At 42.8% G+C, this 25,196-nt stretch overlaps 1 protein-coding gene across 3 annotated transcripts in view; it reads right to left on the bottom strand.

The window, feature by feature from the left end:
* The window catches only part of SLC13A3 (solute carrier family 13 member 3), a 269,140-nt gene that overhangs the window by 19,657 nt on the left and 224,287 nt on the right, over nucleotides 1–25,196 (bottom strand). For all 3 annotated transcript variants that reach the window (XM_085619309.1, XM_085619310.1, XM_085619311.1), the window contains 2 exons: nucleotides 13,165–13,326; nucleotides 10,468–10,605 (listed from right to left, as the gene is read on the bottom strand). In XM_085619309.1, coding sequence (XP_085475435.1) covers nucleotides 10,468–10,605; nucleotides 13,165–13,326 — 300 coding nt within the window. The remainder of the gene's footprint in view (nucleotides 1–10,467; nucleotides 10,606–13,164; nucleotides 13,327–25,196) is intronic.

Below are 25,196 nucleotides of genomic sequence, written 5' to 3'. Positions count from 1 at the left end.
CGGAAGTGCCCAGCTGCTTACCGTGAGGGATCCTGCTAAATCTGAAATCCCATAGAAAAAGAACATGAAGGATGACTCCAAACTGGTGAAGAATTTGTTTGGGATGTATAAGGGATGACAAAGCAAGATATCATCTTCATCAGAGTGGCTTTTCAAATTTAAGAGAGCTGAAGAATGGCACAATAACGCACTGACTGAACACATAACTGCAGTAGGGGTTGCTAGTTCTTGGGAACATAGCAGCTTGTTTTTACTACTACATAGTCAGCCTCTGTGACCAGTCTGAGATCCTTCAATGATTCCCTAACCATGAGCTTTTGTGGTGTTCAACCAATAGTTGAAGAACATCCCAAGCCCCCTAGACTCATGTTTAACAGCAGGCATTACCAAAGTAGCATCAGGGTATAGCGATTTTCCTAATTTTTATTATTCCAGCGTAACCCAAATTTTGGCTATCCATACATTTTGTAATTTCCTGTTTTATTTATGGCCTCATCGACCACCTAGCTTTCTTTCTCATGAGACATCGCTGAAGCAGAAATGTCTGGCAGGAACTGTGAAGCCAGAGATGACAGATGGTGCACTATCAACATTTACTGCAAAATTTACAAAAACTGGATAGATGCCTCATGGCACCAGTATCTCCTGAGCGGTTTGTATGAGAGTGAACACATTATTTATACTGCCTTCCAACTGACTGTTTGGTACAGTAGAAAAGCTTTTAGCCATTATTGATACTCATGAACAGATGGTGAAAATGGTGATCTCAAGATAAAAGCATTGTAAACGTCCCAACCACCCTTCTGTAGCACATAAAAGCCGTAGTCCTTATGAGAAATACATGTACTATTTTACTACGAGTAAAAAGCAAAGTAACTTGCTCTTAAAGGGCCTGATTCCGAGTTAGACACAGTTGCGCTGGCTCTCCTCTGGCATAGCTGCGCCAAACCCGGGCAAGGACCACCGACCGTATCACGAGTTGAACGAGCTCAAATCATGATACAGTAGCGGTCCTTTTCATTTCCCATGGCTATGCCTGGAAAACAGGCACCGCAATGCGAACGGCAAAAGTTCTAGCATGGCATAGATGATGATGTCCATGCCGTGCTGGAACTTTGTGGGAATACAGACAGGGGGGAACAACATGTGCCCCCTGAAGGAAACCCCATGGTGGGTGGGAGGGACATGGAGGCCCTGTAGGGCCCCCTTTGTTCCTGCACCAACAGCCTTTTCACAGTGGGGCTCCACCATGAAAAGGCTGGCGGTCCAGGAACTCGTAATATGCTTAGCAGGATTGCACTCAGCATATTGTGTTGTGGTGCTCCTGCGCCTTCGCCAGGGAGCGACTGTTCCCTGACGCAGCCAGTGATCCTCCGCCCCTATGACTTTAACAGTCGTAATACGGCAGACGGTGGACCGCCTGCGTGTGTTTGGCAGCCGCAAGACCGCCAGACTCGTAATCAGGCCCTAAGAGTATAGATGGCAACACCAGCAAATACAGTGATATTTTTCAACAATAGAATGTAGAAGTCAATACAAACCACACCGAAGTGGAATGACACCGTCAGGGCAGGCTGCTGCTGAAGAGGAAAATGTCTGTTTTGTTGATTCAATGTCGATGGATGCCTTGATACAACTTACTTATAAGGCATCCTGTTTCAATCAGGCTCCTGCTGAGTATTCAGTTCCCCATTTTCCCTTCACCTGACCACTTGGTCAGGTTTTTTCACCTCAATCTGTCTCTGACTCAATGCCAAATTAATTGTTTCCTCCTCAGCGGTGGCCACGCTGACAGCGTCTTCCCGCTTCCATGTGGTTCGTATTGACTTAGACTTATGTGCGCTCTCCCAGCTGCCTGTTACCATTCCTCGTTCCAGAAATTGTAGTCCTCAAATTGAAAATGTTTCATCATTTTACTGGTCGTTTCTAGTGTCTGCTTCCAAGACCACTTGTGTAGGTTGCCTTTCTAACTGTCTTTTGACACTGTCTCGATGATGGCACTTATCAAGTAAAACGCAGTTGCCATACTTTAAGTTTTCTAAAAAGAAGTGGATTGTTCAAAAATGTATATCAAACATGAATAATATCAATTTCAGATATACTTGAACTACGATATATTCTCGGACAGCCTATTCTTTACTGTATCTAAATTGGTTTCACCTATGCTCTTTTGTACCTTATTTTTCACAAAAGCAGTGCGCTGTTGCACTAGGTCACATCTGTTACACACTATCGAAGATGTCCATTTATTACTGTAATTAACCCCTTCAGCGCTCATGACGGAACAACTCCGTCATGAGCCACGGGTGCCGTGTGCTCATGACGGAGTGGTTCCGTCATGCTGCGGCCGTTGGCCGCCGCTCCTCCCACGCTGCGCTGATTCCCCGCCTGTGCGGGCGATTAGCACAGTGGGCGGAGTCATGATGGAACCACTCCGTCATGAGCACAGCTCAACCGCGCTGCCCCCAAACCCCCCCCCAGCGCTGCGGGGGAATTCCTGCCGCAGCCAAGGGGTTAAAGGCTTTGCATCATTTCCATTCTGGTTAGATTTCTAGGTCTTTTAGCTTGGTAGCTAACCTACTACTCGCATTTATATATCCACTTAAGCAGCATGTCCTAGGCCTGCCATTGCAGCCTGAAAGCAGTTTTACACTGCCAATTCGGCTTGGCAATATTTACCCCCATGCCAACCTCTAAACTCCCCTTTTATTACATGCATGTTACCCCTAAGCTAGGCCCTGGGTAGCCCATAGGACAGGGTGCTTTTGAATTCCGATACTAAACTAGTTAGAATGAGCTAAATGTTTAACGATTTTTGTTTCAATATTTGTGCAAATGCATGCCATGCCAGAAAATTGCTCTTAAAAAGCAGATTTTTTAATGAGGGCCTTAAGAATATATAAAGATGTGAGACATTTGTTATCTCTTTTTAAGGTTTGATGCCTTGAATCTTACATTGCTTCACAGAATGACATGTAATGTACATTATAAAGGTATTTAATTCTGGGATCTACACACAGCAGTGTTAAAGAAATTATATAATTGTGCTACCATGCAAGTAAAAATCTACATGTGTTAGGGAATCACATTTCAATAAAACTTGGTGATTTTTAAAAAAAAAATGTTTATGCTTAACCCCTTAGCTGCCGAAGATGTTCCCATGCTAGTGCTGAGCCATTTTTTTAAATGTTTATGGCACTTTGTGCCTAATTCTCCAGAATATTTCCATTAAAGGCACCCAGAGCAAATGTGTCTTTTCCAACGATACCCAGTTTGGGGGGACTTGCCTGGAAGGGACCAGAGAAAATAGCTAAAACATAGTAGCATTTGCTTTTTTATTAGAAAAATTGCTGCTCAATGAAGTTTATGTTTTTTCCTTATAAATGGCATGAACAAAAGTTTTTCTGTGCTAAGTTCACCAAGTTCCTAGCTTTCAGGAACAAGCAGAGTTGAAGTAAGATTGCCAGGGATGGAAATGGGTGACAGGCGAAAGCTGCACACAGATGAAGCAGGGAAACCCCTTTTTGTTTTTTGGGTGCATGAAACTCCGCATAGTTTTGTAGCCACAAAGCATGTCCCCAGGTATAGAAGTCGATCGTTTTTCTGCCAAGGTGGTAGTGGGAAGACTGGGAATTTTATTTAGTCGGAATGTCGCCATAATTTAGAACAAAATATTTTACCCACTTGAAGCAGAAATTATGTTCTTTTATGATTAAGAGATAGACCACCTAAGTGAGACTTTTAAACGTACAGCATCAGGTCTTGCCTCGCAGAAATATTTCAGCCTTTAGTAACGTTTTTAGGTCAGAAAGTTAAGACATTCATCTGGAAGAAGAAACAACTTCTACCCGGTGAGATGACCTGCAGACCGGCAAAAGAGGCTGCTTGGGCCCAAATAATCAAATGCATGGCACACGCTGTTGCTTTTTTTTTTTGTTGCATTTTCCATACCATTATATTAATCACTTTCTCAGATGTGTTCTCTTTGTAACTTGTTATCCATATATACTATTTTTTTTTACTTTCTGGCTTTTTTAATAAATAGGTTTTTTTTAACTAACCACGTGAACATTTTAAGTTCTTCATTTCTTAAGCTAGTTGATGCACAAATATCACATAAATTCAGTCTAGGGCCTTACTTTTTCTCCCAATCTATGAAGGTATACCTGAGATTTCTCAAACAAATCAGTGTACCTTTACAGTTCAAACTGTTTGACCCTTTGTGAGCTCTGTCACAGCTAACATCAAGAAAAGGCCTTCCAACCTGTCACATGTAGTATCCTTTTTAAGTGGTACTCTGGAGAAAGGCACACCTAAATTGAATTTACAATAGACTCTCAAAGAGAGGCTAAGGACACAGTACTGTCTGAGAATACTTCCCAAGGGAGATGTGCACTCGAGAAATCTGGTTGTCAATTTATCTTGAGTCAATGTCTCTTAGTTGAGGGGTCATATTGTCAACATTTTGTTCATGAAGTATTGCTGGGAAAGTTCACTGTACCACAGACACCAGAAAAAATATAGCACATGTAAAACATGTGTAAATACCATTTATTAATTTTATACCATGTCTTTCTTTTGCTACATATATAAATTGGCAAATGTAATTTGTACTGACGAGTTTTTGTGCCCATTTTATAAAAAAGCATCCACAAGAAGCCCTGAATGAGGAGGTATATTCCGGTTTTGAACAGTATGATTGAAGGCAAACAGAGAGGTATGTGGTCACGTCTTCTTGAAGGAAGTAATAATTAATCAAAATATAGACAGTAATACAAAAGGATGGAATAGTAATCCCCATAATCAAGTAACATCGGGCTCATTTCGAATTTGGCAGATATGAACTAAAATGTGCCAACTATTCCATCCAACGTATTGCAAGTGCCAGAGTGTTAGGCCGGCCATATCTACAGGGTCAACCCCAAACATTTTGCCTTTACCTTGCACTTTTTTGTAGAATTTGTTGTTGGCCTTAGGACACTGTGCATCTCATCACTGCTAAGCAGTGGATAAAGTGATTGTGCTCCCTACCATAAATAGGGTTAAAATGGCTTATGCACATTCGAATATTTAATTTATGCAAAAGTCCCTTGTAGTGTGGAATGCCATTTACCCAGGGCCTCTAAATTAAATCTACCTGTGGGCCTGCAGCACCTATTGTGCCAACCACTTAAGCAGCACGTCCTAGGCCTGCCATTGCAGCCTGAAAGCAGTTTTACACTGCCAATTTGACTTGGCAATATATACCCCCTTGCCAACCTCTAAACTCCCCTTTTATTACATGCATGTCACCCCTAAGCTAGGCCCTGGGTAGCCCATAGGACAGGGTGCTTTGCAATTGAAAGGTTGGACATGATCGTTTTAGGTTTACATTTCCTGGTAGTGAAACATTCCTAGATTAATTTTTCACTACTTTGAGGCCTACCTCTCCAATAGGATAACATTGGGGTTTCCTTATTTCATTTAATAAATAGTAATTTCCTATTGGTAGTAGGTAGCTATATCATGTTGGTATCTATGCAACTGTAATGATAAACCCTCTTTAATGATAAAGTCAGATTTTTCATTACAATTTTGAAAATGCCACTTTTAGAACATTGTCATTTTCCTGTCCATAGCCCTTTTATGCCTGTTTTGGGTCACGTGACTGGGTGTAAATGACATACTTTGTGAATCCCTCCCAGACAGTCACACAATAGTGACTCAATGGGTCACCTGCTGGTAGGATAGAGGGGCAGAGATGAGAACAGCCCCACTTGCAACTGAATAGGGTGTGCTCTGCCACCCTGCAAAGAACCTAACACCTACTGATTGTCACTGCAGCAAGCTTGGAGGCAGGGTAGGGGAGGCATGGAATTCCATGCTCTTCAAAGAACCTTTATAGAAGATTCTCCCACCTTCCAGAGAAAGCACACCAGGGTATATGAAAAGGACCATCAGACACACTCTTCAGTTGCACCTGAAAAAGGACTCTCAGAGGACTGTCTGTTGCTCTGACCTGCTGTGCACTCTTCAATACTGTTTGCTCTACCTGTATGATCTACTTTGCTTCCTGGAGCCTGCCTTGAAACCTCAGAGGCCAGCCCTGCATCTTCACCTGAACCCAAGACTAGCAGAGTGACTCCTAGGGCTAGTTTGTTGGCCTCCTGTTCAGAGTCACAGGGATAAAAAAGGCTCCAACTATCTTGAACCTGCACTTGGACAAAGCCTGGGTGAGACTTGAACTCCCAAGTGGTATCCTACCAGTAATGGACTATTGGCTGTGGTGCTAAAGATGCGCAGATGTCGAATTCTCAAAACTAAGGACTGAGAACCGGGACCATCCTACTCATCTATACGCCCGGGTGCATCAGCATTCAGATTGATTTCACGGCTTCTCCCGCTACGCTCTTCTCTACAGCAGCAAATCCTTTCAGCGGTTCTTCACGAAAGGGGTACCCGGTCTCGTGGAACTGTCTTCAGCTACAGCCTTCTGCCTTGTCCCGCTGGTGATTTTCGACTTCCATTTCAGACTATGTCAGAATCTAGAAATCTATCTACATCGTAGCTCCAACCCAAGGCTATCTGACAACGACATTCCCTGCTCGGATACCTCCTCCCTGCTGAACTTGAACTTTTTCTCCGAATTTTGTCTAAGTTCGAAGGTAAGTGCTTGCCGGGCCCAATCCACTTCTTGTCCCTGAACCGTACTCCATCATGGTCAGCCATATTTTCAACTTTGACCCGGTCTCGCACGATTAAATGTCTGCAGTTGGCGTTTTGATCTTGTAGGTGCTGGCTTTCACCAAAAACTTGAAAAATTCATAGCTCCGGTTCTACTAATTGGAGTTTGGTCATTTTGGTGTCAAATGCTTTATTAAAATGTACTTTATTTTTCTAAATTGGTTTGGGATTACTCTTGTGTTGTTTTTTCACTTTATTACTGTTTATTTGCTGTATAAATAAAGACATTGCCTCTATGTTAAGCCTGGCTGCTTTTTGTGCCAAGTTAACCAGCCTTAAGGACAGGTTAATTTAGTGACATTTTGTGGATCTCTGCAAGGGATTGTGGCTGCTGTTTGAGCAGGTCTCACTGCCCAGTTAACCAACAGCCCAAATTCTCACACATAGAATACCATGCACTTTTAATAAGATAGACTGGTTATCCGTCACGTAGTAGCCCATTCACTAAACTCTAAATCAGGCACTTAATGTTTGGGCTGTATTGACTGGCAAGCGTTGCTGTATAAGACCATGTTATTAATTAGCTTTCTTAGTATGCCTTTGGTTCTAAATACATTGGTTGTCTATCTGAATAATCACTAAACAGCCTATTTGTTAGGCAAAAAGCTCAAAAAATGAGGCAAGAGGTGAGAAGAGGGTGAGGTTAGCTCTTAAGACAAAGAGGGGCAGTACATGCTCCAAAGTAAGAACTACTTCAAATCTGTCCAAGGCTTTCAACAGCAGAGAAGTCATTCAAACTGGTGGTACAGTGCTTAATTTGTACATAAAGTTAATTCAGAAATCATTGCAAGTACAGTGACTACGTTCCATTAAAATTCTAAAGTAAAGATTTTGAATTCTGAAATTATATAATTCCTTAGAAACTAAAATCTCTATAAGGACTGGAAAGGAATCTCTCTGTTTACCAGCCATCTTTTAAGTGAAATAACTCATGTTGGTGTAGAGTGGGAGCTAGGACCCTGCAGATCAGTCTATGATTAGAGGTCAGTTGACCTCAGGGTCTGGTGACAAATACCAGGGAAGGCGAGAGACAGGAAGTAGTTGGCCACAAGGAGGATCATTCTGATTTAGGAGCAGGATAGTGCTGGGGATGCATCAGGCAGCTCATCCATTCATTGCAGTTCTTGTGAGGTGCACTTACTGTACACAATAAGGAATCGGCAATAGACGGTTCAGTTGCCTCATCTCAGCCCTAGCATACTGTGCTAGGCAACTCCTAAACACGACTTGTGGCATTAGAAATAAAAGGTGCAAGTGAGTTGTTTCTTGCCTTGCTGCTGTTGGTTGAGACTTATAAAGGCGGAGGTCTGGTCTAGTTCCCACATTGTAGGATTAAGTCTTGAAAACTAAATTGGTACTTTGGCGTCTCATTGCGACTAAATGGTGAGATGGCAGTGAAACAAATTGAGAGGGAGAGAATGGGATGGTCGTCTACTTTTCCTGGACTAATTATTTCAAAATACAAAGAACAAACCCATTGACAACTCAACACTTGGGGCCTCATTAAGATGAGACCCAGAAAGCCTCCGACCGCAGGTCAGAGGCTTTCCGGGCCTCATCGGGGGTTTCACTTTCGACCGCCGCATTATGACGCAGGCAGTCGAAACTGAAACCGGCTGGTCATTCTGGATGGACTCAGACGGGCTGAAGGAGCCTGTCGTCCAGTCAGAGACCGGAACGTAATCCCAATGGACGGCGTTTCTGCTGCAGGGATTACGATGCTTGGTTTCCGACTGGCTTTTCATGCCGGGCTTTCCGACATAGAAAGCCTGTCAGAAGTGAGTTTCGGGGCCCTTAACAGGGCCCCCTTCTCCCTGCAGCCTTTGGTTGGGCGCCGACGGGCGCATATGGTGCCACCCTGTTAAACCTTGGAGGTGCCTGCCACCCAGTGCAGAGATTAACAGAATCTCCCCTTTCTCTATGGGAGATTGTGCTACAGTCGGTTTAGGGCCACAGGACAGATCCCATACAGAAATGTGAGTATGCGACCGCACTATGTGCGGTCGCATTGTGATTGCAGTGTCGGGACCGCCGACGAAAGGTCGGTTGGTACGAAACCGCAACGGTGTCGGATGGAGGCGACTCCAACCGACATTGTAATTGAGCCCTATGTGTTTCCAGTCTCTTAGACCTTTTTTACAAAAAAGAATCCCTTAGGTTCTTTTAAAAGAACCCTCACCTGCCAACCTAGTTTGTGACATGCTCCATCATTGGGTTGCCACCCTGGGTGCCAGGTGCTCCCAGGGTGTGCTTCGACGCCAGATTTACTGCGGAGCTGGGTTTTTTGGGAAGTGCAAGTGGTTTAAAAGGTCTACCAGCTGACAGGCAGCTTTATTTAATGGTGACCTTGGGCAAGTTTAAAAGTGCGGTTATATTTTATAGGACTTCAATGGTCCTTATATATCCCTTGTTGTATGGTCAACATGTTTCAGCCATTTACCATGTGCCTATCAGGGTCAATATGGCTTTCAGCAGGACCAAAATGTGTAATGAGCATGCACCCTAAGGCACGTATTGCAAGAATCGGTTATTGAACATGCATATCAAGAATCGTCTCTTGCGACTTTACCAGTTGGGATAAAAATATTCAAACGCAAAGGAGATAGACAATTTCTGTCATGTTGGCAGTATGTTTATGTTTTCAGACATGGCACCCTGGCGTAAACCCTTGAGGGGAGCAACAGTGGGCATCTACTAGTTCGATGAGTGCTGAAACCTCCAGCAAGCTTATAACCTCTAGCCACTAAATGCCTATTCTTGCTATGGCTCTTTCGCAAGCCGTGCCCATAAACATGGTGGTGACAGTTGGCTATATCATGCTTTTATACATCAGCGTGAATCAAGGTTTTGTGGCACATCATTGTGTTATAATAAGTCTATAAACAATCTTTGGACCCACCTGTTGTGCAGTATTTCCAAACAACATGGTGGCCCAGAGCTCGGTGGACCCTACTGTCACACTCTGATGGTGTAGAAGGAATGCAGGATATTGTAGGTCTAGCAATCCTCCCCCTCAAGTCCACATTTACTTCGTCACAGCTCTCACCCTCACACACACCTCTGTCGTCTCCTCGGTCCCCGTATTTTAGTGTGAGTATCTGCTATTGCATGTTCTTTACTCCCCTTTTGTCACACCATGACATGTAAAGGACACGCTAAGCGAGAAGATCATTGGTGGTCTCTGTGGAACATTCTGTTCCTCTTTTTTTTTTTTTATTCCTCCCACTGGGGTTTGTTGGCAACACGCTGAGTTTGCGAATATTAAAAGAAGCATTCCCTGTAGCAAGCTCAAATCCATGCAGTTATTAATACCTTGCAAAACACTTCCACAGGATGTCTTTTCAAAATGGCCCCAGTTTTCATACATGGGCAACTTTTGTATGGTTTTTTTATTCACGAATGGGGGGTGGGGGGGCACTGTTATTTTGGTGTCTGGGCCTAGTTTATGCCCCAGCTTGACCATGGTCTAATGTCATGCTGCTTAGGATAAGAGTTCACATTACCCAATCACCTGAGGGGCTTTAGCAATAAGTGATGCTTCAGTCCTCACAGCGCCATTTACCTGTTTCTTCAAATTCCTCTTGCAGAGAGCCCGGTGCATTACCCAAATTAACTGCAGTACATTTCGCTGAAGTTTAATTAGAAGCCAATGCACGTACAGTGTTTTCTTTACATTGCTAATCGGCCCAGACAATGTTGCCAGCACTGCCCACTCATTTCTTGTAAAAATAGGGAAATTCTTACCATGTCTTTGACCATTAAATGTCCGGTTGAAAATGCAATGGAGTTTGGAGGAGTCGAGACAGGAAGCATAAACGCGTAGGAGCAGCCGACTGTTCCAGGAATCATTAAATACAATGGATTTACTCTCAGACGAATGGCCTAAAATCAAAATAAAGAAACATTTATAGAAACTTACTGGGAAGAACATGTACTGCTCTAGAACGTAGGAAGCTTTATCTTTTTTCTTTTTGCAGTTTTATACAGTGGGAGTTTGACCCAAGTGTGCTTTACATCAGAACCAGACGTTTTACAGGAGAACCACACAAGTTATATTGTTTTACGCACACTGAGATTAAGTGATTTGCCCAAAATCACAGGTTGTTGAGCCCAGACCTGGTTCCCAGGTTCCAAAGTGGGTAGCTGTAGCCGCTGAGCCTTAATATATCTCCTCTAGCTCACGCTAGCTAGCCGCATTGCACTAACACTATTTTCACATTTTGCAGCTAAACAACATTACTTGGGGGGCAAAATGAAATTCTCACGTCACAACTTCATAACCCTATTTAAATATATAGAGGGAAACGGGTTGTCTCTATTTGTATTCCGGCATCACCATAGCAGAGAGACATTCCCTCTCCTCCAGGGCCAACCAATGGGCTGGTCACAGTGAATATACCTAGTCTTGCATGGTGTTTAACATACACCCTCATTTTAGATTGCTGAGCCCTCATAGGGTAGTGCAGAGATGGCCTAGAGATGGATAGGAGGAGACTTCGATGGCTTAATGAAAGCTATTTCAAGTGAGATTCAGCTAAAAGTACCAGGCTGTGGCTCAGAGCCCAAACAATACTTTATCAGAATAAGGGCCATTATCAATACACGCTTGCTGAAATGAGTGGACCTATTTTTAAGGGATTTGCTCATCAATGAGCCACTGATTTTAAAACCAGAAATCACAGAATGATCCCAAGAGAGAAAATCGTAATGCAGCGTCTATAGGGCCTAAATATGAGTGCATTTTAATTCTAAAGGGGTCTACAATAGGAACTACTGTCACCACTAGTGCGTCAAAATCTGGACATTTACTGCGGTTTCATATTGTTATACCTGGACACATCATCTGCGAAAAAGTTACTTAATTATCTAGAAGAATCACTTGCTGAAAATAGGAATTTCACTACAAATAAACTGCAGTATTCCTGACTCCACAATAATTCCTCATTTCTGAGGGGTCAGTCAGAGTCCAACTCATAATAGAACAGTCTCTTCTCCTTCAGAGTTATACCCCAGATGTCAGTTAATCTTGCATGTGGGCGGGTCCTTAGAGGATTATCAGGACACGTGTAATAAGGCCCTATATCTGGTAACTGCTTAATCCATCATTACAGGGTGAGAGCACCTGTCTGCAAAGTCACCAACTTTGTGAAGACATCTTTTACACTTTTTAAAACTTTGACAACTTCATAAAGATAAATAAGTAATAAAAATAGCAAATTAAATGTAAGGCAAAAGTGGTATTGTATGAATGGAACCACCCCGCACGTGGCAAATTACTGCAGTTTGTAGGAGAATCATCAGAGAAATATCCTGCAACATTTTAAGGGATTTCACCTTCAGAAAATGATTGTGAGGGGGAACAGTTGAGCGAGTTTATCATCTTTGCAAAAACGTTGCTGATGAAATTTAAATTTCTAGCATTGCTAATTAAAGTATTATGTTTTTATAGGACTACATATTTTTTCCAACAAATTCTTTTTTACAGGAAGGAAAACTGCTGTGTTTTCTGTGAAATCAAAGAGGGTGTCTATTTTCTCAGTATGTTTGCCATTGAACGTTTTTTCGATTGGTATGTAAGGTATGAATGGTCATTGTGGAGTCTGAGCACTGGAGAGTAATTACGAATAACAATTAAAAAAAACCAGTCTCTCTTCGAAGTCGACCCTTCCTGAGGAGTCACCAGACAATTACGTATGAACAACAGCAGGGTGGCGTTTGCTCCTCCCACATGTTGGGAGCCAGGAGTACATGTTTTGATTGGCCAGAAGTTGTGTGCTTCCACAAAACCTCCTTGCTCTCCACACAGCTGTCATTAGTGGGTTTATTTATCCAGCTACCTGGGGTCGAACTTTCAAGGCCGCACACATACTATTAAATTGTATTATATAACTAGATAATTTATGGAACTATGCAGTGCAGTTCGATTTGGATAGATATGACTTGCTACAATAATTTCAGTCAATATTTTGGAGTGAGGCACAACAGTCCCTTGGGCCCTGCTTCGAGTTAGGAGCTCGTACTGCAGAACTTATTCCATCCTCAATAACAGCATTTGGTGAGTCTGTCTGCCGACCACTTCCAGGTCACATCATTCTCTGAAGAAAGAACATGGTGGCAAGCAGAAGCATTCGTCTGCCAAACCCAAAGTTACGTTTCATCTTCAAAGGACCCCAGAACAACTCACAGGAAGGGAGAGAACAGTGAGGAAGGAAATGGGAAAAGAGGATGAACACATGAATGACTGGGATCCTTATAAAACTTCCTAGGAGTTTCTATTTGAGGACCCTCTTCCACAGAGATAATTGCTTAGGATGTTGGATGTGGAAATGGAGTGTTGGAGATTTTCAGTTACTACCAACCTGGACATCTCCAAGTACAAATATATTTATCTATAGCACGTGGACATCTCAAAGCACAAATATATGTATCTATAGCACTTACCAATTCTGCTAACACAGGCAAGAAGACAATTATGGTGGCTGTGTTACTTGCAAACTCTGTAAATGAGGCAATCAATATTGTGACCAGCAGTACAGCTGCAGGAGCTGGAAGGTCATCCAAGGGCTGGAGACGACTGCCAATCCAAGTAGATAAACCAGATTCCTAAAAAGGAAATTTAATTAGCAATTTTCTAAAAAGGTAGTTTTACTTTCTGGACATCAAATACAATGTATATCTTGCATGGAAAAAGAAGACCTTATGCTAAAATTTGTCTTCTTTCCTCAATGACAACCGGGGTTATTATCAAATAAAATTCGGAGAACCAACATTGAGCCGTCAGTAATAGTTCTATGTGGAGATCTGTTGAAACCTGAGTATATGGAGTAAAATATTTATGCAAAATGTTCCTCTCCATATTTTCAACATTACTTTCATCAGTCTCACATGTCCCCATGTTTCAACAGCTTCAAATATTCAGGTAGATGGTCATCTATGCTTTGAAGTTCATGCCAGTTACCGAATCAACTGGGCTATTGTAAAGACTCACGTAACTAAGGGCCAGATGTACAAAGGGTTTTTGAGGTCACACATGGCCCACTTCGTAGAATCAGACCGTTTGCGGCAGCAAAGGAAAGCTTATTTACGTGTACAACAACAAAACTTGTTACCGAATCGCAATTTGCATCAGTGATTCTGAATTTGGAAGAGGTGTGTTTAGGGCATCCCTTCCAAATACAGATTCACAGTACTGTGTATTAATGTTCTGTCATCAAATTCCGGTCGGAAAACATTAATACTTTACCATCATTTGAAAAGTGGTGGTAACTGATTCACATACAGGAAGGAGTCTTTTGATGACCCCTTTGCCTTTGAGAATTTTATAAAAAAAAAAAACTTTAAAAGCCGTCAGTGGTCCCATGGACCGCAGCCTACTCTCAAGAAATGAAACCTCAATATTTCATTTTCTTTTTTGAAACGCATCCAGTTTTCCTCTATGGAAAACGAGCTGCATTGAAATAAAGAATTGCTTTATTTAAAAGCAGCTACAGATATGGTGGTTTGCTGATCGCAGCAGACCACCATCCCTGGGATGGCTATCATTCCTAGTGGGTGGCAAACAGTGACCTACCTCATTAATATTCATGAGGTAAGTTGATTTAAGGCCCACAAGAAATTGCTCATTTAGAATTCAAATGTTCATATATTAAGAATAGAGGTTTCGTAATTGTGATTTGGAGATATTTACAATTTGGAAATTGCTATACCTAATGTTAGTTCATCTGGCCCTAGTCGAATTTCACAGGTTATAAAGATTACCACTTATAACTGAAATCCTGAAAAGTTTATTTTAAAACTCAAAGTGAATTAATCATGTCTGCTTATAAGGGTGATATTTTCTATGTAACAGTGCCAAAAAATGTTAGCAATGTTTAGAGGTACACAATCACTGGTCTGTGTAAAGAAGAAATCAACACTGCTTCATTTTTTCAACCAATAGTGTCCTAAAGAGAGCTCTGCCTAATAGATTAACCAATCACACCACCCCGGACTGTGAGTTAAACCTACTTTCAGAGTGCTGAAGAAATATAATAGGACACTATTTTCAAACAGGGAAAATTACTTTATCTGAAAAAAATATATATGTAGACATTTATCATATTGATCTTCAGCCCATTCATCAAAAGCTTGCTATTTACAGAGCTGCCCAGGACCATGACTTTTGTCTTCGATACCTTCACTATTATAGCTATACCAGACAAAAGGATTAAAACCAGTTCAGGAATTTTCTACTTGCCACTGGGTTGTCTAATCCGAAAAGACTGCAATATTTTATTTGATCAATTGAGGATATCTGCCCCAATACATTGAAGATATTGAGAGTTTTCAAGTTTGGCAAAATGCATCAAACCCCACTCTATGCATGGCCTTTGGCTGTGCGCTGTGGAGGGGTTGGTCAGGCGTCTACAGCTAGGGGTGAACCTTTGGCATGTGGCAAAGGATTGGCCTTTGGGTCCTGGGGACCACAAGCCCCGGTGGACAATTAAATTAAACAGGAGAGGGGGGGGTGCACCCCCTAGCCTCGTTGGGCCCCGGGGACCACATCCCCTAAAGCCCTAAGTACGGGGCCATGTGGCCCCCTCTCAGAACCACGTCAGGCCCTGAGAACTACATCTTCAAGGGCTGTATGTCTTTCAAAGGGGAGGAAGGCTACAAGGCCCCCCCTCCCCAAGCCTATTATGGCCCCAAGGACCCCATCCTCCGGGACCCGCATTATTTCAAGGTAGGTGCCTTGGTGCCCACCCATGGCACCCACCATATAGAGCGGTTGGTGACCGCAGGGGAGCCCCACGCAGCCCCAGTCATCTCCCCCACATAACATGCTGTGGGAGCCAGCATTGCTCCCGTCTGCAGGGAGCAGCTGCTTGTGCTGCTACCTGTGGACGGGAGCAATATCTTGATCTGTTTTCCTGCCCTCATCAGTGCGAGCAGGGTAGGAGATCTCAAGTTTGCCCCCAGCTGGCGGAAGCATTTTTAAAGCTCCGGCATGCTGGGAAGTTGCTCACATTTGGCCGGAGTTTTAAAAATGCTCCCACCAGGTAGGAGCAAAAATGCCGGTGCAGGCAGGGAAATTACTGTGTCCCATAGGTGGGCTCTACCCAGGAAACAGTATGTGAGCCAGCACCAGCAGATGGGGTCCATATGGCCAGAAACGGCTCAGGGAGGAGGCCATGTGGTCCCCCAATCTCTTTATTTTATAGTAGCTTCCCTGGCATGGGGTCCTGGGGCCAAAAGTAGCCTGGGGAGGGGGCTACATGCCCCCCTCCCCTTACAAAATACTTCAGGCCCCAAGGTATTCGGTACCGGGGGTCAAAAATAGCCTGGGGAGGGGAGCCACATGCTCCCTTCCCCAATAAAAAAAGCGTTGTTCACCCAGGCTGTGGATCACCCCTGGGCATTTTAAAAAAAGAAGTTTGGGAGCCCCCACTTTTTTTTTTAAAACAGTTTTGCTGACCCTCCATGAATTCACAGCAAAATATTAGGCTTAGAGGGCAGGGTGTCCCTACTCTGCCCCTTTATGTCTCTTTTTACATTTTGTTCTAGAATCCTAAAATGGCTGCTGTCTCTTCCTGGTCGAGGTGGTGGCAGCCAACCAGATCTAATTTTGAGATCTTTCACCTCCACGTATCACCACAGCATGATATCCTATTTTGTTTTATCAATATTTTTCTCCAAAACTGCTTAATTGATTTACACCATAACACAAAAATCACTATTTCTGGACTAAGATCTAGCTTTCTGTGCCAAATTTGGTGTAAATTTGTTCAGCGGTTTAGGCTGTAGCATTGTCTAAAGTTCCCGTGGAAAAATGGATGGGGAAAATATGTTTTCTCTGCCCTTGCTTGACGGATCACCATGAAACTTTGCCTGTGCTAACTAGTCACGAAGTATCACTTTTTTTTTCAAAGTTTCTTGGAGATTCGTCAAATTGGGACAAAGTTATTAGCAACACAAAAAATGCATTTCCTATAGAAACACAGTTCTAACCATAACTAACCAGTGGTGACTGGGTAATAATGTTTATCTTTATATGGGATGGAGGGGCGGCACACAATTTGGAGGGGTCCCACCCAGGTCCCCAAACTCAAACAATAAGGTTATTTAAAAAATAAAAATTATATATGCTTACTTTACATATACTAACCATGCATGATAAAGTCATGGTTTGCAGAGGGATCTGCATGGTAAAGTCTGCGTGGAAAAGGCATGTGTGGAAATCGGATGCATTGTAAAGTCATGTATTCTGTTTAATCCAGTGACCAGCAGAGAGTCGCAACTTTTTCTTGGTGGATGTCTTCAATAGGGGTGGAGATCAACATGCGGTAGCGACCAGGGATGTTTATTCTATTAAACATAACTTATAATATTCATTGTCACAGTCTATTCTCAAGGGTATTCATCCTGGCTCAAAACCACAACGATATTGGTAATATACAATTTCCTATCTACTCTGACTGAATTTGGGTTAGTAGAAATATCTCAAAATCTAGCACCCAATATTTGGATTCAGCTACAATTTTCGGGTTTGGCATAGGCATTCACCACATGCGCGGTCACTCAGTTTCTTCAAACCACCAAGTGCAATGTGGCCTACCATTAACTTAATCAAGCTGGACTGCAAATATCCAGGCCTGGGTGATATTTTAATTATGCCTGTGTAATTAGAGTAGTGTAAAAAATATTGTGGTACTCTTGTTACATACAATTCCTGAAATTACTCCAGCGTCCACAGTTATGTGCCATTCACAGTAGAAATTTACAGCAACCACACAAACAAAAGAACACGGGCAGCTGTTGTTTACGGTGCTCCCATTTTAATGCATTCTCATGCCAAAAAAGAATGTGTGGATGCATTTTGCACTAAAATATAGTGTGAAGTGACCGATTTGCATTTCAGGTAACTATTCTGCAGTTATACACAATTACATAAGCACAAATTATGTGACTTTCACAAACCCTAGAAACTGTTTGAGCTTACGAGCTAAATGGCATATGGCGTTTTCTATCCCACAATAAAAACAAGATAGAGTGCAACTATTTTTTCAATTCAGCATGTAAATCCTATTTCTAAGGGATAGTCTTGTATTTCAAATTTCACGCCTCTATCTGGATGGAGTGAGGATCGTAAGAAAATTTCCACTCCGTGTTGATACAACAGATGGGCTTTGACAGTTCATCTTTGCCATCTTTGGAACTTTCATTTTTGTACCAGGTATATGTTTTGTTGCGTTTATAGACAGCTATTAAGAAGCAGAAGCTGCCTCTCAACAGCAGGCAGCAGAATGCATTGCTACAGGTGTGCAATCCATCTTTCAAAGCAACACTTGTCAAAAACTGATAGGACTCCTATAACATTGCGTGTCAAACGATCTGTTCAGGTTAGTGATCTGGACAGGGACTGCTTCCCAGCTGGACAACTGTCCAGTCCTTGCACTGGCAGACAATTATGAAGAAGGCACCTGCCAATACCTTTAAAACCCCTCAGGTACCTCACTAATCCTACACCTAATGGTCTTTACTGGCAGCCAGTCTGGCTCAGAAGAGAAGTAATTGCTGTGGCAGTTTTGATTTACTGAACTAGTTGGACACAAACTTATCTTTACACTACGCCTAATGGATTGAGGGCACAGTTGTTGGTCACTTACACTTTCTAGTCACTTGATGTCCCTTTTTTTAGCGCTAAAAACTTCCTGTCGTTTATTTAGCATAAATCTCACCATAGGTACTTTTTTGTTTCCATTCATACATGTTCAAACATTACAAGTGACATTTTATTAACATTTTTGAAATAGAAAATGCATCAGGCTCGCTCATAATGAACTTTGATTACTTTGTTGAAAAAGAAAAAGTCTAGACTCATAAATAACAAAGAATAAGCTTATTGCATGCTCAAGTACATCGGAATGATTTTAGTTAACATTCAAAAGTGTATGTTTACATAAAATTGTTACTCCCAGTCCTGGTTTTTGCTCAATTTTATACGAGTAGAATTTGCAAGTATCCATTTTGTCCACTGTTGTCTTTAGATGCAACATATTGGGTTCACGTAAAACCTATATTGTGACAACCAATTATTTCTATGAACTCTCCATTGTAGCGCATACAAGAGCGTAGAAATATGCAGTAATGGACTCTCCTCGCATTTGTATTGCAAATTTAACAATTGCGTTATACCCGCTGGATAAAAATGGAGTAAAGAATCTCTAAATTATGCAAAAGGTATAAAAAAAAAAAAGAATTAGGTAAGAGCGGCCTCAATCATGTACATTCACATGTAACGCACAGTACCACACATCTCGAATGCGAAAACTGTGTGTTTTTTTAATTGGCTTAGTTTCCAAAATAATAACAAATATTGAAGTGCAAAAGCCCAAAGTTATTCTTAGGAGCCTGTCGCCACTGCTGCCAAATATCAAGACTGCCTAGTTTTGATTCCACCTCACATACCTCTTTCTTCCAACTCCCTACACTTCCTGTTTCTCTACCTCACTCTTGCAGGTTCTTTTTCATCCCTCCTTTCTCCTTTTGTTACTGTTTTTCTATTTTTCTCTTCCTTCTTATGAGGGAATGTGATTTATTATATGGTGTGGTTGTGCCACCTCACAGTGTAATAAACTCACAACCTGTCGTGGATCCAAGTCAGGCTCGCTTGTAAAACCTTTACATCAGCCGTGGGTAGCTGTGGCTTCGAGCAGATAGGCTTAGACAAAGGAACAAGCGTAAAGCCTTTAAAAGTACTAAACAACAAAATAAGAGTCACACAACATGAAAGAAATCCAACACCAATTTATACAAATAGAACATATTTGTTTCTATATTTATAGACCAAAACAAACAAAATTCACCAGAGGGTTAATCAAATTGTAAATCAATGCAAAATTCCAAAATGCATGGGTAAATGCAAAGTTTGATTACTTTGTAAAATTTGAAAGAGTTGTGTTTGGCAACTCTGGTCCATAGTGGGTGACAAACTCCGACAAGGGGAATGTCGGAGGAGGCCATTAAGGAGTAGGGCTGTTACCTTGTCACCACAGCAGTCTCAAGTCAAGTTCCAGTCTCAACGGGTGAACCGTCATTGACTTAAACAGAGTGGTCCTGATACAAGCGATTCAGGATGCTGTAAGATTCTGCGGATACTGAGCGGTCCATGGGGCACTCCTCGGTTCACAGGCTTAATGCGGAGACTTTGGTCACAAGGGTTGATGTCTCTTGAAGTCCTCCTTGATCCCTTTAGTGAAGGCCAGTCTCATTCTTGGGCAACCAAACTGCTCTCTGACAACTCTGCCAGGTCCAACAGACTTGGGTGCAACTTGTGAGGGTTGGGACTCAGTCTCCCATGCTACACATCAGTGGCAATCAAGCGACTCTGGCTACTGACTTGCCAATAGGGGTTTCTTCAGCTTTTGTGGCCCTTGTGCTATAACAGGAAACCAGTCGATTGACTCTTGTAGTTTGCCACTTCTATCTGGGTTCTGGGATTGAGTTTTCCACAAGCAAGGCACAGTCCTCTTTTTGCTGGCCCAAGGATCAGCAGGTGCAATCTAGTGACTGATGCAGCCACTCTTGTCAGGTCCGGGTAAAAGTAGGGTAGTCCTTCGGTCCTTTCTCCACTCCAATGTAATCTGAAGTCTGTGTGCTAGGGGTGCCATTTTATTCCCAGAATGTGTCCTCTGGGATGTGGCGGTCAGTAACCAATGGGCCACCAGATCCCTTTCTGCCTGATGAAGACTTCCAGCAAAGTGTAGCATCTACCTATCCCAATGTGCACTATTCTGCCCAGTGCCATGATGGGAGAACCCCTCTCTTGGTATGTGAAGCTTGGTAGCCTACCCTACAGGAATGGTTACCTGTGGGCCACCCGCCCATTAAAAAACAGGTTGGCAATTGGTCTTCCCTCTCCGTCCTAACCTCAACCCGTCGCCCTGAATAATAGAGCAACCCCTCTCTGTCCCTGAGGCAAACCGATCTACCATAACAAGGGAGCAGCCCCTCTTGTGTGTCCACCATTTGCCCTTCAAAAGTGACTTCCCCTTTGAAGCTTGCCTTTGTACTCTGTGTGGCTTCCTGCCAGGTAGAGGTGACACCTCTTATATAGGCAGCCTTCTATTGTTCCCCCTCCTGGGAGTTGATCACATTTCTCCACAGGACGGCAGAAGACTACCCTGTGGAAAACATCTGTAAATGGCTACTGGAAAACTTGGGTAACAGAGTGGCAACTTTTTAAAAGTTGCTTTTACTTAAAAGTTACATTAAATCGGGTTTAATGTGACTAATAATTTGATATGTATTCTACTTTTTAATATACAGCACTCTGCCTTAGGACTAGATAGGCCTGCACTATGTGTTACTTTTGTACATTAAAACGGGAGGTTTGACCCTTTCCATTAATTTAAATGGCAAAGCTGGGTTGCCAGTATAAAACTGCTCTGTCAGTCTGCAGTGACAAGCTGGGTAACACGTTTTCACTTTTGGCGCATCCACAGCGGCACAATAAGTGCTGCAGTTCTGGTGGGGCACTTTAATTTACAGACCCTGGTTACCCCAGGTACCATATACTAGGGACTTGTAAGTAAGTAAAGTTATGCCAGTTGGGTATAAGTCAATCCAACATTACATTTTCAGGGTCAAAGCACTGGCACTGAGGTCTGGTTAGCAGACCTTTGTGCACTCTCCGAGTCAGAAAACCAGTGGCATCAGTCCAAACCTTTGAGGATGATCAAGCGAAAAGCGGCATTTCCTTACACCCCTCATTTATCCCATTGATACATTTCTCTCACTTGTTCTAGGTCTGAGTCTGGTGAGAAAAAATAAGCCTATGTGATAAAGAGATGAAGAAAGGTTGGAGTGGACAGCTATGAAGGGGATCTTCCTAATTGCCCTCACACACCCATGTGGGTGACCTGCTTGATCATCTGGCTTTTTGCTCCTCGTGACCCATAAACCCAATATAGTTTTTTCACAACACATACTAGATAGTCGCGCTTCATAACTCTGTGCCGACCATCCACACTTTGTTTTTTATCCTACCAAAGGGACCTCTGAATAAATTTATCACTGGATACCCTTTAGGTACTTTAGGATAACCTGCACAATCTTTCATTTTCTCCACACACCAGCACACATCATCACGGCTGAGATATATATAAAAAGATCTCTGCCAAGGAGCCCTCTCATGGGGCCCGTGGGGCATTGCACTGCCAGCCCCATGAGGAGCAAAAAGCCAGATGATGAAGCATGACACCCATATGGGTGTTTGAGGGCATCACTTCCTAATAAGGAAGATCCCCTCATAGCTGTCCACTCCAACCTTTCCTCATCTCTTTATCAAATATGAAGAGTTACCCCATTCTGTTTATATATTCCCTTACTAAGGAGCATTGGTACTGGACCTTGATCTCCCTCCTTGTCCCTCTCGCTACGTGATTTATGAGAACAAAATAAGCCTTCATGTTTGACCTGTCATCCTTAGGGTGATCTTCCCTCAAACGTTTTGCCTGCTCACCTCCTTTCTTTGCTGTATCTTTTTGTTGGCCTTAGGTCTCTGAGCACTTTACCACTGCTGACCAGTGCTAAAGTATCTGTGCTTCTCCCCTAAACATGAAAACATTGGTGTATACACAATTGACATATTTGGTTTACATGTAAGTGCCATGTAAAGTGGTATACCATATACCCAGTGCCTGTAATCTAAATAATACTAGTGGGCCTGCAGCACTGGTTGTGCCACCCACACAAGTAACCTTTCAAACCTGTCTCAGGTCTGCAATTACAAGGCCTGTGTGTGCAGTTTACTGCCACTTCAACTTGGCACTTAAAACCACTTGCCAAGCCTTAAACTCCCCTTTAATTAAATATAAATCATGTCTAAGATAGGGTGCTGTGTAACTAAAAGGTAAGAGATGTACTTTTAAGTTTTACATCTCCCGATAGTGACAAACAGCCAAATTTGTTGTTTTACTGTGAGGCCTACTCCTCTCATGGGCTAGCATTGGTAATTCTTTAATACACTTTTAAGCTGGAATTCAGGATTAGAAAGGAGTAGCTACATCAGGTTGTAGATTTTTGGAATAGTAATAACAAACACTTTAATGGTAAAGTTAGATTGAACATTACCGTTTTAGAAATGACACTTTTAGAAAGTGGGCATTTCTCTGCTCTTACTGCTCTGTGTGCCTTGCACCCTGTCTCCAATACACATCTGGGGTGGATGTCAGCTTCACTTTGTGCATTCCCTCTAGACACCCACAAACACAGGAAGGGAGGGTGTGGGAGAGAAGTCATCTGCATTAATCTGCATTCTGATAGCTCTTCCTGGGCAGGAAAAGAGAGGGGGAGCGGAGACGCCTGAAAAGGCAGTGTTTCTCACACAAAGTGCTGATGATTAACCCCATCTGATAGTCTGGAGTCAGGGCTTGGAGGAAAGGGGGACCTGCACACTTCAAGGGCCTGCTTTGAAGTCACCCCCACTTCAAAAGCACTATTCAGTAGAAGTACTGAGGCTCTGACTCTACTAAGACAGTACACTACTGGACCTGTGAAGAACCCTGCCAGGAGTAAAGACTGCCGTGCTACAAGGATTGCCACTCTGCTTGACTACTTCTCTGGAAGAACTGCTATTCTGCTTTGCTCTGCTGATCTTTGCCTTGCTGAGGACAAGGACTGGACCCATCTCACTTGAACTCGAGTGACTCCAAGGGCATGCTGGCTTGCCCCCTTTTCTGAAATCTCAGGGCCATCAAAGACTTCCTCTGACCGTGCAACAGCATCTGGAATCTGTCATCTGTGAGCCTTGCCCTGCCAAGTGGTGCCAATCCAATCCTGGGACCATTGAAAGGTGACTTCTGCTGTCCAGAACCATCAAAGTCAGCGCAGTGATGACGTTACACCGATCGGAAACAATGCATTGTCCTTCGACACCAAAGCAGGAGCTGATCAGCGACAATGCTTTGACGGGCTGCATGAATGACAGTGCAGCTCGACAATGACACAGTGCCTAAATCGTGAACGGGTTCCTTGATGAAGCCTTCATCGCCTGCGTGGATCAGACCCGAAGCTTCGAGTCTTACACATCCACGCTTGCTTCATCCAAGGTAATTTTTTAGCGGGACCTGCAGGAGTCCTGTAGCCAGCCTGACCTCCATCGTATGTCAGCCTGAAGTTTAGATTTACCCTGGTCCAGCTTGACCTTAAGTGCTATATGTTTCTAAGCACTACTTTTTGATGTATTAGTTAAAAAATAATCGCTCTGGTTCTACTATTTAAATTTTTAGAGTTTTGGTCTTGTTTTACTCCTAAAAATATAATCTATTTTTCTAATCCTGTGTGGAGTATTTTTGTGGTGTTTTCATTGTGTTGCTGTGTGTGCGTGTTGCACAAATACTTTACACATTGCCTCTTTAGATAAGACTGAGTGCTCTGTGGCAAGCTACCAGAAGGCGAGCACATGTTATCTTTTAGTGTGTGTGTATCTAACTTATCCTGACTAGAGTAGTGGTTCCTGCTTGTACAGGGTGCATACTCTAAAAACCAGAACCCCAATTTCTAACGCTCTGTAACAAAAACATGTACTAAGCATATATTCACCAGTAAGCTAAATATGAGTGTTATAGAGTTGATGCACAAATGAATATTAGCGTCCAAGTTTGTGTAGAAATTTACAAGCATTATAAACAACATGAATGTAGTTCGTAATTGTATTGGAAGTTTGGGTTGCTCACTTATAATTGTAAATAGCACCCACAAAAATATGCACACTTAAGCTTGCAAGCAGTCTCTGACCACACTTTAGGTTTGTCTAGCATTACAAATAGGAGCTGTGCGAATTAGTGTCAATTATAGTATAAAGGATTTGAAACAAATGCAAGAAGTAACGATTACAGGTCCTGGACCAAGAGGTGTGGGGACAACCCTTTCTGATCCGAGAAAAAGTGATAACCTAACTTCGTAACCTCAAAATTCTAAAATTAGATCTTTCTTCTATGGTCAAGCAATGCCCCTACAGCGAACACCTTTGGCAGTAGGAGAACTGAAGTTCCTCATTACATTATGCAGTGCCAAGCTCTCCTTGGCTCAACCTCAGTTTCCACCAGGAGACACCATTATCATATTAGAACTCAAACAAATAAGTTCTGTCCACGTGGAAGCTGAATCCAAGCTGTCACGCAAAGGTATAAATATAGTTTGTTACACCACAGATGACCTTTTTTAGGCTTTGGTCACGTTTCCGCCAGAGAGGTAGAGGTCATGACACTTCACCATAGTCAGAGATCCCTGCTCGCCTAGCAGGGACCACTCTGCTCTGAAGGCACCCACCACTATCTAGCAGCGTCCCGTGCAGGTAAGAGTGGCGAGGCTAGGTGGGGGGTATTTCAACAGACGACGATGAGGGAAAATGAATTATTTAATTTTCCCTCGTTGTCGTCTGTTGAATGCCCCCCCAATCCTGCCCGACCACCCCACCGCTGTTGTCTGCA

The sequence above is a fragment of the Triturus cristatus genome, chromosome 7 (genome assembly GCF_964204655.1).
Source record: "Triturus cristatus chromosome 7, aTriCri1.1, whole genome shotgun sequence".
NCBI lineage: Eukaryota > Metazoa > Chordata > Amphibia > Caudata > Salamandridae > Triturus > Triturus cristatus.
This window is presented reverse-complemented; position numbering and strand designations above follow the sequence as displayed.